We start from the raw sequence: 19,703 nt of genomic DNA, 5'->3' as shown, positions 1-19,703 counted from the left end.
CAAGCTGAAAAGCTGCTGAATAATACTGAATAGAGCTTATATAGGAATGCGTCGTATTCCTATAGGTAGATGTGATCAGCTGAGAATCAGCTGATGCAAGCTTGACTCACGTGACCTGCCAGAACTAACGCTAATGCTTAATTTTTATCGTACTACAACAAGACACTTTTATTACACAAAAAAAGAGGTAAAAATGCAAAATAATGTTATATTTCAAACTGAATGTTACTTGTGGAGTCAAATACACAACTTAGCAAGGTGATACGTTTGAAGTGTTTATTTATGTATGATGTGTATTTTCTTTCTTTCTTTCTTTCTGCATACAAATTTTAAATAGTAGGCATAACAGTACCTTGTGAACATAATATGGAAATAAAAGGGAAATAATATAATTTAAAAAAATATACTGAAGTGCGAACTGAATGTAGTTTTTGGACACTTAATTGCATGTTAATTTCAATTAAATGAAAATGGGTCACACTTTATTTTAAGGTCCAATTTGCACTATTAACTAACTGCTAACTTTTGCCTCAATAAACTTGTGGTGTAGGTTTAAGGGGTCCAAAATATGGTCATGCAGAATAAGGCATTAATATGTGCTTAAAACACTAATAATAAGTACTAATAAACAGCCAATACTGTATGCTGGTAATATGCATGCTAGTTAATAATGAGAATTGGCCCTTAAAATAAAGTGCTACCTGAAAATGTAGTATAATCTAGATTTACATTAAATGCAATTAGCTGTTTTTTTTTACACTTAAGTTGGTCTAAAGTACACCTTTATATGAAATTTCATAATTACTTAAAGTGTACGGATGAATGTACTGAAAAAAAACTATACATTAACACACAATTAAAATTATACCAAGTACTTTACATGTGATTTAGTATGTTAGTCATCACATCTAAATAAGTGTACTTCTTTGAAGCATGACAAAAGATTATTAAAACAATGATTTAAAATATTTTAAAGTAAAAGCTAATTTAACATTACAAGGTGCACTATTTTAAAGTGAATACTTAAGTGAGTTAAGAAACAGTTATGCATGCGTACTCTCTTTAAGTACATACTGTATAAGTGTCTCTACTATTATATCTACTTCTAAGATTTGCAGTACACTACAGGTGTGCGCTTATTTTTCACAAGGGGTATCCTATGCAGTATACAGTGAGCAGTAAAATCCTATTCCAAACACACTAACTGAATTCAGATACTGAGATGCACACATGCAAAAAAGTACTGTCGTTGCACCATGGTACTTAGATGATATATAATGTTATTTATAAAATACTTCTAACAATTCAATGGTACCATAATAGCGTTTTGCTAGTTGAAAATGTGTGAAAACACTTTCATTACACATAATCAAGCAGTCTTGAGATTAATGTATAAAGTAAATGAGCTGTAAGGAAATGTTACAGTGAAGAAAGAGTGACATTTTCAAAAACATGCCACACAAAAGCACAGAATGGAAAAAAAAAAAGAAACTGTCATCCCATAACCACAGAAGAAATAACATCACCAGTGCAGTATTAGCAAACATGGCACTCAAGCACCGCATCAAAGACACCGACACATGCAATGAATCACCAGACTGACACACAACATAGTAGCCACCAGTCACAATGAAAGCAGAGACATCAGGCCCTAATTACAGTGTCATTCTAGCTCAAACACTCTGAAAATATGGACTTTATGTTTTACATTACAGAATTGGAATATGAATGGTAATGACAGTGACGTTGAGTTATTTGCCAGGGTAAATGGAGGGGAATATTTAGATGTAATGCCTGTCAGGAGACACATTCATTACCAACAGGAACATTAGGAAACTGTGTCAGACACCACTGAATCATTTCAACCCCTAAAGCTTGACACAAACACATGAAACCACACGACGAGCCTCATATTTCATACCACAGAGTATAAACCAAATACGCCACTTAGCTGACAGGTAGAAAATCAGTCATGATAAGACACCATACAACAACTATATCCTCTTTACACATAAATATCACCAACAAAAACATACTATGGTATAACTATTTTTTTGTGTATGCACCAAGATAGTACCATGGTATTCATCATTAAAACACCATGATATTTGGTTAAAACATAGTCAAGTCAAGTCACCTTTATTTATATAGCGCTTTTAACAATACAGATTGTGTCAAAGCAACTGAACAGCATTAATTAGGAAAATAGTGTGTCATTAATGCAAAATGACAATAGTAAACACTCAATTTTCAGTTAAAGGCAGTTCATCATTGAATTCAGTGATGTCATCATCAGTTCAGTTTAAATAAACTCCATCGGTGACAGAATGGAGAAAAAAACCTTGGGAGAAACCAGGCTCAGTCGGGGGGCCAGTTCTCCTCTGACCAGACGAAACCAGCAGTTCAATTCCAGGCTGCAGCAAAGTCAGATTGTGCAGAGGACTCAACTGATTCCTGTGGTCTTGTCCATAGTGTTTGTAATATGTGGGAAGAGATTATTACAATACATTCAAAAATAAAATACTTGTATATGTATTTAATGAATAATTATTGATTATTATTATTATTGATATTAATTTGCTAACAGTGGTTTTTTTGGTATCATTTACTTATATAATATATTAGTATTTATTAATATTTTGAATAACCTTTTATTCTTATGTTTTCAGTTTAATTTTAAGCTTTATTACTTTTCTCATGTGCTTTTGTCATTTTTATTAATTTTGTTTTCCATTTTGTAGTTTTAGTCAACAATAACAACAGTGATTAAGAACTGATTATGAAAACAAATAATAATAATAATACTAAATAAATATAAAATAAGAAATTACGGTATTAATAACTCTAGTAATTAGTAATTAGTTGTTTACTTTATTTGTAGTATTAGGTATTAATTGATTGTTATTAGTATTAAATAATACATTCATTTTAGTGTCTCAAGTTATCTCGTCATTCACTCGCACTCGTTCTCTCTCTAGGAATTTCATGCTCCATCCAGAACATGGCAGGTGATAGATGCATGTGAATGGAGAGCGATTATCATCACTCGGCCTGTCGTGATCTGCCCCGGCTGGTAATTCACCGTCTCGTGTGTTTCTTGAGTCGCCCAGTGCGACCGTTTCCAACAGTATGTCTGTTTTGTCAAGACATCCAGCTCTCTAAGAGGGGCGAGGTGCGAACAGACGGTATTGTACATGTGAAATGTGCCTGAACTCTGGGGCTTCAGAGGGATTTTGGGTAATTTCCTGTACCGCGGTCCAGCGAGAGTGAAATCCAGCCCTCGGGTATAGGCTGTCATTGTGTCATGCAGCCTGAGAAAAATATAAATCAGACTTCCTTTGTAAAGCCCCAGGCCGTACAAATGAGCTGTGCTGCTTCAGTGAGATAAAGAAAACAGTTTGAGAGTTGACATAAGTGATTGTCCAACGTTAAAACAGAGAGAGTCTTTGTGCTTTCAGCGGTAATTAATTGATTTATGCGCCACGCTTCTGAACCCAACATATTGAAACACTTAACCAAAGCAGGTATAATTTATAGATTTTTATTAGCCGACTCTTTTGCGTTTGAAATGAAGTTACGTTTCATTGGTTTTGGACAATACAAAGTTAAGCATCTTTCCAGTCAAGAGTAAACACAGAAGCAGTTTTCTTGTGAAACAGAATTGCCAAATTAACGTTTGTAAAAAATATGTACGTTAGCCTGAAACGACAACAAAAAGATGTCAACAGTTTTAGATTAGTATTTGATTCTATATAGGCTATTGCTATAAATTATTGCTATTTAGGCTATGGTCTGGACAACACATATTTTGAAAGAAATAAAGACCATTTGTTTAAAAACAAAACAAAAAAATTGACCTTGTTCCACGCGACACAAACGTCAACGTTGAATCGGTCCCACGTCGTCAACTACTCATTCTTGCCACAGCTGTGATTAATGATATTGTAATTTTACAAGTGTGGACAATGTGAGCGGTCATGACCTGCAGTCCTGTGAATAATTACAGGAAATAAGTTAAACGATGAGGATGCCCTTGGATGTTCGCATTTAATGCAAACAATGTGTTGCAACACCTGCCGAACACAATGACGGCACTTCCTCCACGCTGAATCCTCTGGTTTCTTTCAAGGCGCTAAAAGAGGGTTTTATCTGTGTGAATGGCTTTATGGAACTTCCTGTTTAATCGTTGGCGCGTTTCTCCCAAATGTCTCACCTTGGACGATAAGCGTCTGTGTTATAGATCGAGGCATTTCAGATGTCTGTTGTGGCTTCAGAGGTGGTCTGAAGGAAAAGATGGACAGGTAGAGGTTGGAAAAGCACAACGCTCATGCGTTTAGCACACTTGCACAGATGTCCCACATGTGAATGGCTTTGATGACCCTGATTTCATCCCGGGCTTTCATGATGTCAGTGGGGCTGTAGAAAGATTCCTTTCCTCTAAGGCAGCTTGGCAGGATGTGTAAAGAAAGGCCGAAAGACAACACCGAGATTAAGCTGCTTTTGTCATGGTTCTGTGGCGGACTTTAAAGGCTTTGGCTCCGGTCCCATCTCACAGACACTTTTTTTGTCCCTCTTCTTGCTCTCTGCATCTTTTTCTTTTTGTACGCAAGGTAAACATTTAAGGAAAACCACTGGCAACCAGTTTTCAGAGGGTGTGTGTGTGTGTGTGTTGTTTTTTTTTTCACTCTTTCAAATTGCAGCTTTGTTGTTGAGCGAGCCATTATGAGTGTTTGAAAAAGGAGGAAAGCAAACAGAGTGTTCATTCTTTGAAAGAAACAGCCAGGTATTCCCAGGTGTTGGCCTTATAGGCACTCAAGGTTTCTGTGTCTCATTGAAGACGCAAACTCGTCGCTATTCATGAAGAACTTCAAGAGCAGAATGAAGAGGTTGAGAAGCAGCAGTAGTGCTTTCAAAGCTGTGTGGTATTGTAGCTTCCTGATTTTCGCCAAAACCTTCCTGATCTTATGCATACAATATGCTCATGATATGATTTGTAATGGAGGGGGGAAAAAAAACACTTTTTTTTTAAGAATTACAGTATTACGCTAATACATAATGCATTTAAAAGAATTCATAATACTTTATAGTAATCTTTTCAGAATGATTAACACTGGAAAAAATATTGTAAAGTTTAGAGTAACTTACTAGCGATTTACAGTAGGTTCACTGTAAAAGATGATGCACTGTTAACTTAGTCAAATTACGTTCCGTTTCAGAAAGGCGGGGCATAGGGGAGAAACAAAAATGTACAGTATGTAGAAAATAATGTTTTTTGAACCTTAAACTGCATAAACACATTTCATTATACCAAATACACAAAATCATGTTCTTTTTAGCAACATCACATGACCCCTTTAAGTAAAGTCAACTGATAGCTGTTTACAGTAAGACTGTAAATTAACAAAAGTATTGTAAATCACCAACTACAATTATACTGTAAAAACACAGCACAACTGTAAAAACAGCAAAACAAGTACAACTTATTGCATTGCAAACCCATTGTCTTTATTAGCCAAATGTCATTTAATTTTAAAAACTAATATTTATACTGTGTTAACAATGGGAGTATGATTGTACCGTGAATTTATTTCTTTTGAACTAAACACTAAAGCAGAATATATATATATATATATATATAAAAAATAACTGAATTAACTAGAAACACCAATTTAACACAAATCTCTCAAATGTAGATGACTGTTTTTAGCAATAAAGTATTACACCAATATATAATGCAATTAATGCAAATGCAAAGGAATTCATAATACATTATAATCTTTTCATAAAAATGAATTAGTATGCTGTTAAAAAAACTTGCCTTTACAGTAACTTATTGCCACTAAAACAGAATATTTCTTCAAATAAAACATCAGTGTTTCTTTACTCATCCTTGACTTAAACACACGCTCTTCAGCATTACGATAACCCCCAAAACACAGACAACAGAAACAGTATTAAATCCCAACATAACGTAACATTAAACACTAACAGATCTCCCCTACATTAATCTTGTGCATAAAATAACCCCTTCAGTTCATCATTTACTCCCCTGATCTGTCTTCGAGTTCACAGAACTCTTTTCTGCTAAGTGCAATGAACTTCCGCTAATATTTGAGTGAAATAAACTTTAGTTGTAAATTTGGTTTAGTAAATTTGACTGGCATTGCTTTATTTTCAGATTTTACAGTAAACTACTGACTTGCAGCCACAGGTTTAGATGAAATCAACTGCAAATAAAATAACACATTTTTAAATAAATAACTTTTTTTAAATTTTATTATAAATGATACAGTAGCACAAAAAGTTTTAAGCTACTGTATCAATTAGACACACAATAAAAAAAAAAAAACCTTTAAACACTAACGACCATAATTGCATTTTAAAACCATAAAGCATTTTCACACTACCTTTCAAAAGTTTGAGGTCAGTAAGCTTTTATTGATTGATTGATTGATTGATTGATTGAAAGAAATTAATATGCTACTTTAATCAGCAAGGTTGCATTTAATTCAAAAGTGTCAGTAAAAGCATTTATAATGTTACACTGAAATGCTGTTCTTTTGAACTTTCTATTCATCATGTATTACATTTTCCACAAAACAAACAAAAAATATTTTTCAACATTGATAATAATAAGAAATGTTTATTGAGCACCAAATCGACATATTACAATGATTTCTGAAGGATCACGTGGACACTTGAAAATTAAGATTTGCCATCACAGGAAGAAATTCCATTTGAACATATATTCACAAACAAAACAGTTCTTTTAAATAGTAATAACATTTCACAATATTACTGTTTCTCTGTATTTTTGATCAAATAAATGCAGCTGTGGTGAGAATTGAGACTTTTCAAAAACATCATACTGACCCCAAATTTTGGAACAGCAGTGTAGTTACATTATTTAAGTTGTACAATGTATTTCTCTCTTTGGTTGTTGTTGTTGTGTTTGTATAGTGTAAAACTGTATAATTATCAATTTTAATAATGCATTTTTTTAATGCAGTAGGTTTAAGTATAACTGTCAATGTTGGGATATTTTTGGCAGCACGAAGCTATATATCACTCAGAAGAGGTATGATAGCTCAAATGGCTGAAAAACTTAACTCTGGCCATGATAGAAAGGTGTCATCACAGTTTGCTGTGTATGGGGCTGCATAGCCACAGACCCACGATGACCCCTGTCCACCGCCGAAAACATCTACAGTGGGCATGTGAGGGTGAGAACTGAACCATGGAGCAATGGAAGAAGGCTGCCTGGTTTGATGAATCACATTTTCTTTTAGATCAGGTGGCTGGCCGGGTGTGTATGTGTTTACCTGGGGAAGAGATGGCAGCAGGATGCACTATGGGAAGAAGGCACGCCGTGTTACACTCTGGACAATGTTCTGCTAGGAAACCTTTTGTTCAGGCATTTATACCACCTACGGATTGCTACAGACCATGTACATCCCTTCATGGCAATGGTGTTTTGCTGATATTCCCTGCGGTGGTCTCTTTCAGCAGAAAATGCACCCTGCCACACTGCAAGAATTGTTCAGGAATGGTGTGAGGTGTTGCCTTGGCCCCCAAATTTCCCAGATCTCAATCCGATTGAGCGCATCTGTTGGATGTGCTGGACCAACAAATTCGACCCATGGAGACCCCACCTTGCAACTTGACCTGCTGCTAATGTCCACAGATTCGTGGATCAGACACGTTCAGAGGTCTTGTGGAGTCCATGCCTCAACGCATCGGAGCTGTTTTGGGACCTACACAATATTAGGCTGGTGGTTTTAACGTTGTGGCTCTTGTGGTCAGTGTAATTTAATATAGCTGATAGGAAAATAGGCACAGATCAGAAATTTGCACAGATTCGTGGATCAGACACGTTCAGAGGTCTTGTGGAGTCCATGCCTCAACGCATCGGAGCTGTTTTGGGACCTACACAATATTAGGCTGGTGGTTTTAACGTTGTGGCTCTTGTGGTCAGTGTAATTTAATATAGCGGATAAGAAAATAGGCACAGATCAGAAATTTATTTTCAAGGTTCTAATAAAATTGTGTCACTTCAAGCAGTAGGTATAAAATTGGACAAATTTTATGGTATTCCAAATAAAGATTTGAAACAGCAGATATTTTCATGACATTAATAGAAAATGACAACACAATTTCATACCTGGTGAACAAGAGCTTTATCATTTTATGATAATTATAAAATGATTTTAATGTTTCAATGTGACAAACATATATTTTTTTACATGAAAACAGGCCAGACTGTACAAGATTGTCCATACAGAGATAACTAATTAGAACCGTTGTGTTATTTTTTACAACAGCACATATAAATATTTAACACTTGATATATGCTACATAGCTTACACTGCAGCTAAGGGAAGACAATGCTATGTATACTCATATTTGGTTTAAAACATCTAGATAATGCCCAATTCAAACCAGCAAAACATTGCTTACAAATAAATTAACTATTTTAGAATCGCTAACGTTTTACAAGGCTTCCTCTTTTGGCTGACTTTCTTAAAATAACAGGCAATGAATTTCAAATGAATTTTTATGCTGAAGTAGCTAGCAGATGTCTGGGTTAAGTGCATTCCTGTATTCCCGCAGTCCTTTCAGCATTGAACTTTTACCATGAACATCACGGTAAACACATGCAAGGACAATGAGTTTCAGTCTAATGTTTGTTTTTGAAACTCTGACTCACTTCTGTAAATATTAAATGGGAGCCATTACATGAGCAGTCAAAGGCATTTTACAGTCTTCATTATAGTGGTCAAGCTTATGAAAATACAACCCCCCTTTCACATAAACGAAAAAAAAAAACAAGGCCATAGAGGAACTATGGGATTGCGGTACCTCAGGTTATTCAGAGCAGGCCCTGAAAATAAAAGCACAAAGTTCATGAAAACACAAGGAACCCTTGCCAGAACGTACAATGCCACAATCTCATCATATCTTTAGTTATGATATAACTAGAGCTCAAGGATATTCTCTTTTTCCATTAAAGATACGGTTAGACAGAAAACTAGACTGAACCTACACCATTTCTTAAAGTTGAAACAAGGTAGACCATACCTGCAAAAACAACATGAGCAGACGCTCTCATGTATTCAATCAGTCGTAAAGGATATAAACTGTTACAGGAAATAAACTGTAACTTTATCTCTCAATATCTGCAAACAATTTTCTTATGCATGCAAACGAACGTTTCACTGAGATTTGGTGCTAATCCAAAAAATCCTTTTGGCCCCATCCACAAAATTAGTCAATGGGCTTATGAAAAAAATCGTATTAAAACATCGTAGCATCAGTTCGCTCCTGAATCACAGTTTGAAAGCAGATTGAAGAGACAATACATGTCTTTTGTCCCATACAAACCTACAAAAGTGTTTGCTGTAAGCAATGTTTCTGTGAATCCTTTCTCCATTTCAAAACAGACTCAAATATTGTCATTTGTTCGTTAGCTTTGCCCTTTTCCACCCCACTGTTCATAATGTCCTTATGCTTGCGGTATTCAGAGCGAGGGACTGGTTAGACTTCACCAACGTGGCTCAACTGTCTTTCCATTCTCTGGATTTTGAGCAGAAATGTGTGTTTGAGGAAGCCCTTGCCCATCCTGGCCAACACGCTGCCCTATTTTGGCGACAAAATGTTGCGTCAGCGACTGAGGAGATCTTTGAAGAATGAACCAGTGGACTGTAAGTATGAAGGCTAACATTGGTAGTGGATGTGTTGGTGCTGGTGAATTTTGCCGTCCACGTGCGAGTGAGTATGTGTGTGAATGTCTGAATAGATCTTTGGGTAGACTTTGGGAGCAGCTTGGGCCAGCAGAAGCTGTTGTTGTTGCTGCTGAGCCAAATACTCCTCGTAGGTGACGGAGCCGATGCAGTCTTTCTCGGCAGCCGCCCGCGCCTGGTCTCTGGGTGGCTGTCGGTGGCCGTTGGGTAAAGTCTGGCCTGAGATTATGGCTCCTGAGGAACAGTGCTTCCTGGACTGGCAGAACCAGAGCAGGACGGTGCCCAAAATGAAGATCACTCCCGCGGGGATGCCGATGATGACGGGCCAGGGAAGGCTGGGAGGCAGAATCGACGGGATCGGGGAGAATGGTGGCTTTGGGTCTGGATGAAGACGGAGACGAGAAAAGCACAATATAAAGAACAACAACTGACAGATTTATCAGTGTCACATTATTTGACATGGTTGACTTTCTTTATAATGAGGAAGAGTATCAGATGGGACATTCAGGCTAGAAACAAATGCAAAAATTCTGAAATTGTCATGGTACTGTATGATAGCATGAGCATGAGCACATCAACACAACTGCCCACATCTACATGCTGATCCAGTATTTAGCACTTTATTTACCCTGCAGGACTACATCAGTATGTGAAGGTTAGCCAATCATAACACAAATCATTTACATAATTTGCATCAGGACTGTAAATCAATTGAAAAATTCAGTTTAAACAAAGTGACAGATTTCTGTGATTTATTGCAGTTATACTTAGGGTTAGGGTCATTTTTTAGTCAAATTAATGTTGAATCAAAATAAAGGAAATATCTTTTCAATAATATATTGAATAATATTAAATCAAATTCATTAATGTTAATACTACTACACTACTGCTAATAATAAAAATAATATTTATCGTCTCTTAACCTAATAATATCAAGGCCAGTATCGCCAAAATTAAAATGATGCTAATACTTCCATTAGATAGTAATTATCGCTACTAATTCATCTGTATTTTTTTTCTAGCCCTAACATATATATGTCTTTCATTTATATACTGTATACTACTATTCAAAAGTTTGGCGTCATTAAGATACATATATATATATATATATTTCTTTTTTTTTTTTGGAGAAAAGTGTACTTTTGCTCAGCAAGAGTGCATTAAATTGATCAAAAGTGACAGTAAAGACATTTATGTTACAAAAGATTTCGATTTCAAATAAATGCTGTTCTTCTGAATTTTCTATTCATTCAACAATCCTGAAAAAAATGTATCATGGTTTCAACATTGATGATAATAATAATAATAATTGTTTCCTGAGCACCAAATCCGCATATTAGAATGATTTCTGAAAGGATCACGTGACACTGAAGAGCTGAACATTCAGCTTCGCCATCACAGGAATAAATTACATTTTAAAATATATTCAAATAGAAAACAGTTATCCCAAACTGTAATAATATTTCACAATATTACTGTATTTTAGATCAAATAAATGCAGCCTTGGTGAGACTTCTTCAAAAACATTAAAGAAAACCCTTACCGACCCCAACCTTTTGAATCATAGTATATGTTTGTTGATGCTTTTTCGCTACTGTAGCTACAATAGTAAAACAGCATGAAAAATGACGATTGTTTGGAGCAAGAAACCTTGACTAAATAGCCTATTATTAGTGGACTTCAAGGAAAAATAAAAATGCAGAGAATAAAACTGACCAGGCAGAACAGTAAGGAAGGCACTGCGGAAGCTGTAGCCCATGGTATTGGCTCCAAGGCAGATGTACATGCCAGCGTCCTCCTCCTTGGCTCGAGTGATAAGTAGCTTGTTCAAATAGGAGCCGTCTGGTCGTGACCACACGTCACCCGTGGGCAACACAATGAAGTGATGGTCTCCGACCTCAATGGTGGAGTTGTACTTGCTCTCACCGCCTGGTTCGACCCTCTTTAGCCACTGGATAACCGGCTTGACATCACTGCGTACTTTACACTGGAAAGATGTGGTGCCACCGTAGTCTATTGTAGTGTTTACTGGATGAGTGCCAGTCAAGATGGGCTTGGAATTTGTGCGCTCTGTAATGAAATAAGGACGATTTTATTTACTAATCAGTATTTAACACAATTACGGGTCTATAATGCACAGATTGTTTTTCTATTTTGTGTCCTAAAATAGTTTTAGGCTATTTTGAGTCACATATGACTCTACTGGGAGCAAGATTAATGAACTTCTCCCCGTTAGGATGTGGTTGTAAAGTTAGCAAATGCAGCAAATTAATTTGGGAAGCAAAATAAATGAGATGAAATAAATTGGTTGCCATTAAACTGTATACATAGCAAGCTATTTATGTGTCGATTCAATAACACTGCTAGTAATATAAAATTAAAATATCAGTTGTTTTTTTATCATGCATAAATAATAATAAGCCATTAACTGATTGACTGACAGTTTGGCTGGGGCTGAAGTGTGTTAGTGCTGCTAATAAAGAATGCTAATGTTGTGTGTTAGGAATGATTGGGTCAATTCTTCCTGAATTCTGACAGCATGCCAGACAGCTTTTAATCCCCCTTGAAAGCATCCAGCAACGAGAGAAAATGTTAAACTGTTGCTGCATGTTCATTCTTTCAGTCTACACTATATGAGTCATCAACAGCTCCATCGCATTCCAGGAAAACATCAAAGAGACGAGGTGGATGACTCACGGATGACTTCCACTTTATAGGTGGCGTTGATCTCCCCGGCACGGTTGGACACATGACACGTGTACTTGCCGCTGTGTTCAGGTGTAAGATTCTTCAGGCTGAGAGTCCACTTCTTCTTTCGGCCCTCGCCCACCTCCTCGGGCGTCAGAGGCCTGCTGTCTTTCAGCCAGACGATGTCAGGTCTGGGGTTGCCGCTGGCGGTGCACTTGAGCCTTACTGAGCTTCCCACTGGCCGGGCGATCACACGCTTTCTCATTTTGGCCGGCTGCGTGAAGCGGGGCCGCACTACAAAGAAAGACAAAAGGAAAGAAAATGTTAGACAGCGCCTTTCTTTTTTGAAATACATCTTAAAACGTGATTGGAACAGTTTTCTCAGGTTTACAGCCTACTTTAGTAAGGCATTTAGATGTGAATGTGAAAAGCATGTCTGTGTCAAAAAATAATTTGCACTAGAGAAATAAAGGTGATGACTTGACATCACAGTAATGAGAATTTGGGGAAATGAATATAGTGTCTCATTTAAAAACAAAACAAAACAAAACATGTGGAATCCATTTTAATGTCCTCAAAATAGGCTCAATTTTTGATTTTGGGGTGAAATTTTAGTTTATACTAGTTTATTAGTGAAATAATCGTTATGACATTTGTGCAATTTAAATTACATTTTGAAATCTGAATAATAAAATGATCACGGTTACTGCTTTTAAGAGCTTAAATAAATAAAGGGAGAAAGATGAAAGACTGATTCATCATCAGAAGTTACACAACACCACTAACATTACAAGGAAAATAAAGCATAAAGGAGTGGACATGAAGTTCTTGTGTGGGCAAATTTACTGAGTAAAGCACCACACCATGAATGCAATCAGACAAAGCAAACAGCAGCTCCTCTGTAGTTTCATTCTATAGTTCCCTGCTGCCTGTTACCGCTCACAGCAGACTCTGAACAAACACCCCAAAAGCAAATACACTAGTGAACTAAGCATCTCCAACTAAGCATCTCCCATCACAACTGCTATGCTACACAGTACAAAAACAAGCAGGTCAGGCCCTCTTTGAACACCGCCGAGTTTAGCGGTGCTCCGATATCAAATCAGAGGGCAGCTGTCGGAGGGGAATGGAATGCTTCCCCCCTCACACTTCACATAAATAGCCTGCTCTTTACCTTGTGAAATGCAATTACCAAAGCAAACACTGGGCTCTAGAGGTAGGAGAGTGTGACTTCAGGGTGTAGTGAGCCACAGGAAATATTGTGGGGACTGTCCAATCCCAGACCACAGAGCTACCTGTCAGTATCTTGGAAGATTCAGCCACATGTGTGCCGGCTTGGAGACGGGGGTTTGATGGGGAAATACAGGGGTGACGAACTGTACGTGCTGTCCAAATGCTCTATGACAGGCTCAGTTTCCATTCAATTGGCCACATGTTTTTCCATAGGCCCACACATCAAATGTGGATCACCAATGTTCATTCGGCACACAGCATGCTGTCAAGACTATGACACTTTGAGTACTAGATTTTACTGCGGAGTACTATATTATATCAGAACAGCAGTGCTACTACAGTGCACTACAAAAAAACGCCAGTGCTGCTATGCTAAAAATAAAAAAATTAAAATTGGCACCGCTACTATACTAAAGCAAAATGGCAGCGCTGTTATGCTACAACAAATGTCACCGCTAGTGTACAACAACAAAACGACAGCACTGCTAGGCTACAACGAATGCCACCACTGCTATACTACAACAAAACGGCAGCACCACTATGCTACAACAAAATATCACCACTACTGTACTACAACAAAATAGCATTGCTACTATGTTGCAATAAATGTCTTCACTTCTATACTATGACAAAACGGCAGCACCATTATGCTACAATAAATATCACAGCTACTATACTACAACAAAACAGCAGCGCTGCTATGCTACAATAAACGTCATCGCTACTATACTACAACAAAAGAGCAGCGCTGCTATGCTACAATAAACGTCATCGCTACTATACTACAACAAAACAGCAGCGCTGCTATGCTACAATAAACGTCATCGCTACTATACTACAACAAAACAGCAGCGCTGCTATGCTACAATAATCGTCATCGCTACTATACTACAACAAAACAGCAGCGCTGCTATGCTACAATAAACATCACCGCTACTATACTACAACAAAACAGCAGCGCTGCTATGCTACAATAAACGTCATCGCTACTATACTACAACAAAACAGCAGCGCTGCTATGCTACAATAAACGTCATCGCTACTATACTACAACAAAACAGCAGCGCTGCTATGCTACAATAATCGTCATCGCTACTATACTACAACAAAACAGCAGCGCTGCTATGCTACAATAATCGTCATCGCTACTATACTACAACAAAACAGCAGCGCTGCTATGCTACAATAAACATCACCGCTACTATACTACAACAAAACAGCAGCGCTGCTATGCTACAATAAACATCACCGCTACTATACTACAACAAAACAGCAGCGCTGCTATGCTACAATAAACGTCATCGCTACTATACTACAACAAAACAGCAGCGCTGCTATGCTACAATAATCGTCATCGCTACTATACTACAACAAAACAGCAGCGCTGCTATGCTACAATAATCGTCATCGCTACTATACTACAACAAAACAGCAGCGCTGCTATGCTACAATAATCGTCATCGCTACTATACTACAACAAAACAGCAGCGCTGCTATGCTACAATAAACATCACCGCTACTATACTACAACAAAACAGCAGCGCTGCTATGCTACAATAAACGTCATCGCTACTATACTACAACAAAACAGCAGCGCTGCTATGCTACAATAAACGTCATCGCTACTATACTACAACAAAACAGCAGCGCTGCTATGCTACAATAATCGTCATCGCTACTATACTACAACAAAACAGCAGCGCTGCTATGCTACAATAATCGTCATCGCTACTATACTACAACAAAACAGCAGCGCTGCTATGCTACAATAAACATCACCGCTACTATACTACAACAAAACAGCAGCGCTGCTATGCTACAATAATCGTCATCGCTACTATACTACAACAAAACAGCAGCGCTGCTATGCTACAATAAACGTCATCGCTACTATACTACAACAAAACAGCAGCGCTGCTATGCTACAATAAACGTCATCGCTACTATACTACAACAAAACAGCAGCGCTGCTATGCTACAATAAACGTCATCGCTACTATACTACAACAAAACAGCAGCGCTGCTATGCTACAATAAACATCACCGCTACTATACTACAACAAAACAGCAGCGCTGCTATGCTACAATAAACATCACCGCTACTATACTACAACAAAACAGCAGCGCTGCTATGCTACAATAAACATCACCGCTACTATACTACAACAAAACAGCAGCGCTGCTATGCTACAATAATCGTCATCGCTACTATACTACAACAAAACAGCAGCGCTGCTATGCTACAATAATCGTCATCGCTACTATACTACAACAAAACAGCAGCGCTGCTATGCTACAATAATCGTCATCGCTACTATACTACAACAAAACAGCAGCGCTGCTATGCTACAATAATCGTCATCGCTACTATACTACAACAAAACAGCAGCGCTGCTATGCTACAATAAACGTCATCGCTACTATACTACAACAAAACAGCAGCGCTGCTATGCTACAATAAACATCACCGCTACTATACTACAACAAAACAGCAGCGCTGCTATGCTACAATAAACGTCATCGCTACTATACTACAACAAAACAGCAGCGCTGCTATGCTACAATAAACGTCATCGCTACTATACTACAACAAAACAGCAGCGCTGCTATGCTACAATAAACGTCATCGCTACTATACTACAACAAAACAGCAGCGCTGCTATGCTACAATAAACATCACCGCTACTATACTACAACAAAACAGCAGCGCTGCTATGCTACAATAAACGTCACTGCTACACTACAAAACAACAGCCCTGCTATACCTCAATAAATGTCATCACTACTATACTACAACAAAACGGCAGCACCACTATGCTACAAGATTCAACACTAATATACTACAACAAAACAAATATGCTACAATAAATGTCATCATTACAGTAATACAAAAAAAATGGCAGTGCTGTTAAAGGGTTAGCTCACCCAAAAATGAAAACGCCAACAGTTGCACACGGAAGCAGCTCTGGGCTGATGACGTATGAGTTCAGCGCTGCACATGCGCCGGTGAGCCTCGTGAAAACCAACGTTTGTTTACAGGAGCAAAGGAAGCAAAGTTTCCTTACTTACGTCTCCTCTTGGCTTATATCGAAATTAGTGCTGGGCGGTATGACCAAAAATTTATATCATGGTATTTTTCAAAATTATACCGGTTTCACGGTACATGACGGTATTTTTTTTTCATGCACACTGCAACACCCCTTTCAAACAGTGTCGCGTTCCAAACGTTGTTTAAGCGACATACACCGGTATTGCGGTATTTAAAAAAATCATATCATAACAAAAATAAACACCGGTATTCGGTATGAACCGGTATACCGCCCAGCACTAATCGAAATCCTCCGACATTCTTCTTTACAAATCCTCGTTTTGTACTTCTAATTAGTGACCGTTGTTTTGTTTTGATCTCTAACCTGAGCTTCCGCGCGTGTCACTTCTGAGCAGTCCTTTTGGACTGATGCATGCAACACCCGCTGAGTGGCATTAAACAGCTTGAAAGATCAAAGACAATTTTTAATCTAACTCCGACTGGATTCGTCTGAAAGAAGAAAGTCATATACACCTAGGATGACTTGAGGGTGAGTAATTTATGGGCTAATTTTCATTTTTGGGTGAACTAACCCTTTAAGCTACAACTAATGTCACCGCTATACTACATTGCTATGCTATGCTACATTTACTATATCTAAATGTTTCTGAAAGTTCTAATTTGTTTCTTTAAATTCTAATACAATGTAAAACTAAAAGTTGCATTTCATGAAAAGCAGCTTATGAAACATCTTGGCAGCTGCACAGCATATTTTCAGTGACTTTCTGGGCAGCAATTATAAATACCAGGAATGAAGGAGATCAAAGGGGATCAGAGGACTGTAGCACCTTACCCAGTTTTCCCGTCAGGTCAGTGGAGTACTCGGTTTCACCAGCTGGTCTGGCACCTTCCCTCCTAGCACTGGAGTCATCTAGAGAGAGAAAGAGAGAAGGAGAAGAGTATTTACATATCAAAATAACCACATGCTTTAAGATTGCCACACATATTTGTGTTCATTAGCATTACTGTAATTCTTCGGACAAATCACTGCAATCCTTCACCACCTAAACCAAAAATTACTATTACTATCTCCTGATCAGCTGACTAGAGAGCAAAAATGATACTGTAGCTGAGAGCCTTCAAATACCATTACCCACACTGCATTTCAGAGCTTGAGTGTGTCAGAATTAGACCAGAAACATAGTTTACTCAAGTACGCAAAGCCTTGCTAGATTCTGTGCTCTTGCGTTACAAGGGTGGTAACACACCTCAGGGGGTGATAGAGTGTCCTAAAGATGTCTCTGTCATTAATCTGGATGTGTTCTTATTCAAGTTAACTAGCTTTATAGCTCGTTTATACAAGCCATTATATAAAAAAGATTATTTTCAAACTGTTGACATTTCAAGACACAACAACATGCAGAATGCATGTTCAAATTCATAGAGTATGTTTGGGCCTAAAAGTGACCCCGATATTGTCTCACAATGAGTTTACAAATGTTCAAATTCACAAAGCTGTACAGACATTAACTACTAGTTAATAAAAGTATTTTAAATTAACATTTTTCAGTTACAAAAGCTGAAGATGTTACATTATATTTGAGGAACAAAAAAAAAAAGATCTTTGAAAATTGAGAAAAGCCAAAAGGATTCTTGGTTTATGATTCATTTGATGATGCAATTCAGTAAGATCTTAAGTCACAATTCCGCATTTGAACCTTTTAGTCTGAGAAGATACATTCAAATGACATGGCAAAGTCAGAAGAGTGAAAACTATGGTTGGAAATCTGTGGCCTTTCTGCTCTAGTTACAGCTCCTGCTCATCCGTTCATCACATGACTGGCATTTTCTGGCCTGTCAGCTCTTTGAAGCTGTCGGCGGGGTGGTTTGATCTGGGAATGTACACAGTTTAACACTCCTGCAGGAGAGGTTCCAGTTCGGGCAAAGGAAAAAAGCTCACTGCTGGGCTAACAGCTTAATTACTATGGCTCTTACCCTTCACTGAGCCCCTCAAGTATGGTCACTCTACACATAGCTCTTTTGTTCATGTCGAGCTCACGCTCATTGCAACCATCAAGCATACATTTTCATTGGCAACTTCACTGCGGTTTCAGAATTACACCTAGGTTTGTCATTTTAATATAATTTATAAATGTAGCTTGCATGTCAAAAAAAAAAAAAAAAAACCAACCCCCCGGAGCCGTGTGAGACACTCTTTTTTTATGGATGGATTTGCTTTTTATTTAACTTCTTTTGGACTGATGCATGCAACACCCGCTGAGTGGCATTAAACAGCTTGAAAGATCAAAGACAATTTTTAATCTAACTCCGACTGGATTCGTCTGAAAGAAGAAAGTCATATACACCTAGGATGACTTGAGGGTGAGTAATTTATGGGCTAATTTTCATTTTCGGGTGAACTAACCCTTTAAGCTACAACTAATGTCACCGCTATACTACATTGCTATGCTATGCTACATTTACAAATGTACAAATGTTTCTGAAAGTTCTAATTTGTTTCTTTAAATTCTAATACAATGTAAAACTAAAAGTTGCATTTCATGAAAAGCAGCTTATGAAACATCTTGGCAGCTGCACAGCATATTTTCAGTGACTTTCTGGGCAGCAATTATAAATACCAGGAATGAAGGAGATCAAAGGGGATCAGAGGACTGTAGCACCTTACCCAGTTTTCCCGTCAGGTCAGTGGAGTACTCGGTTTCACCAGCTGGTCTGGCACCTTCCCTCCTAGCACTGGAGTCATCTAGAGAGAGAAAGAGAGAAGGAGAAGAGTATTTACATATCAAAATAACCACATGCTTTAAGATTGCCACACATATTTGTGTTCATTAGCATTACTGTAATTCTTCGGACAAATCACTGCAATCCTTCACCACCTAAACCAAAAATTACTATTACTATCTCCTGATCAGCTGACTAGAGAGCAAAAATGATACTGTAGCTGAGAGCCTTCAAATACCATTACCCACACTGCATTTCAGAGCTTGAGTGTG

General features: G+C 37.7%; 1 protein-coding gene across 1 annotated transcript; it reads right to left on the bottom strand.

The window, feature by feature from the left end:
* Window positions 1-8,167: 8,167 nt before the first annotated feature.
* Window positions 8,168-19,453, bottom strand: LOC107749702 (fibroblast growth factor receptor-like 1; the record flags this gene model as incomplete). Its single annotated transcript, XM_016564847.1, has 5 exons — window positions 8,168-10,121; window positions 11,457-11,810; window positions 12,438-12,722; window positions 17,543-17,620; window positions 19,376-19,453. Coding segments are annotated over 5 exons (1,202 nt in total), but the record flags the coding sequence as incomplete, so codon positions are not given.
* Between the last annotated feature and the right edge of the window lie 250 nt (window positions 19,454-19,703).

This window comes from Sinocyclocheilus rhinocerous, unplaced genomic scaffold (assembly GCF_001515625.1).
Source record: "Sinocyclocheilus rhinocerous isolate Xijiao unplaced genomic scaffold, SAMN03320098_v1.1 scaffold2938, whole genome shotgun sequence".
NCBI classification, from domain to species: Eukaryota; Metazoa; Chordata; class Actinopteri; order Cypriniformes; family Cyprinidae; genus Sinocyclocheilus; species Sinocyclocheilus rhinocerous.
The sequence above is the reverse complement of the archived record's forward strand: the minus strand, read 5'-3'. Positions and strand labels throughout refer to the sequence as shown.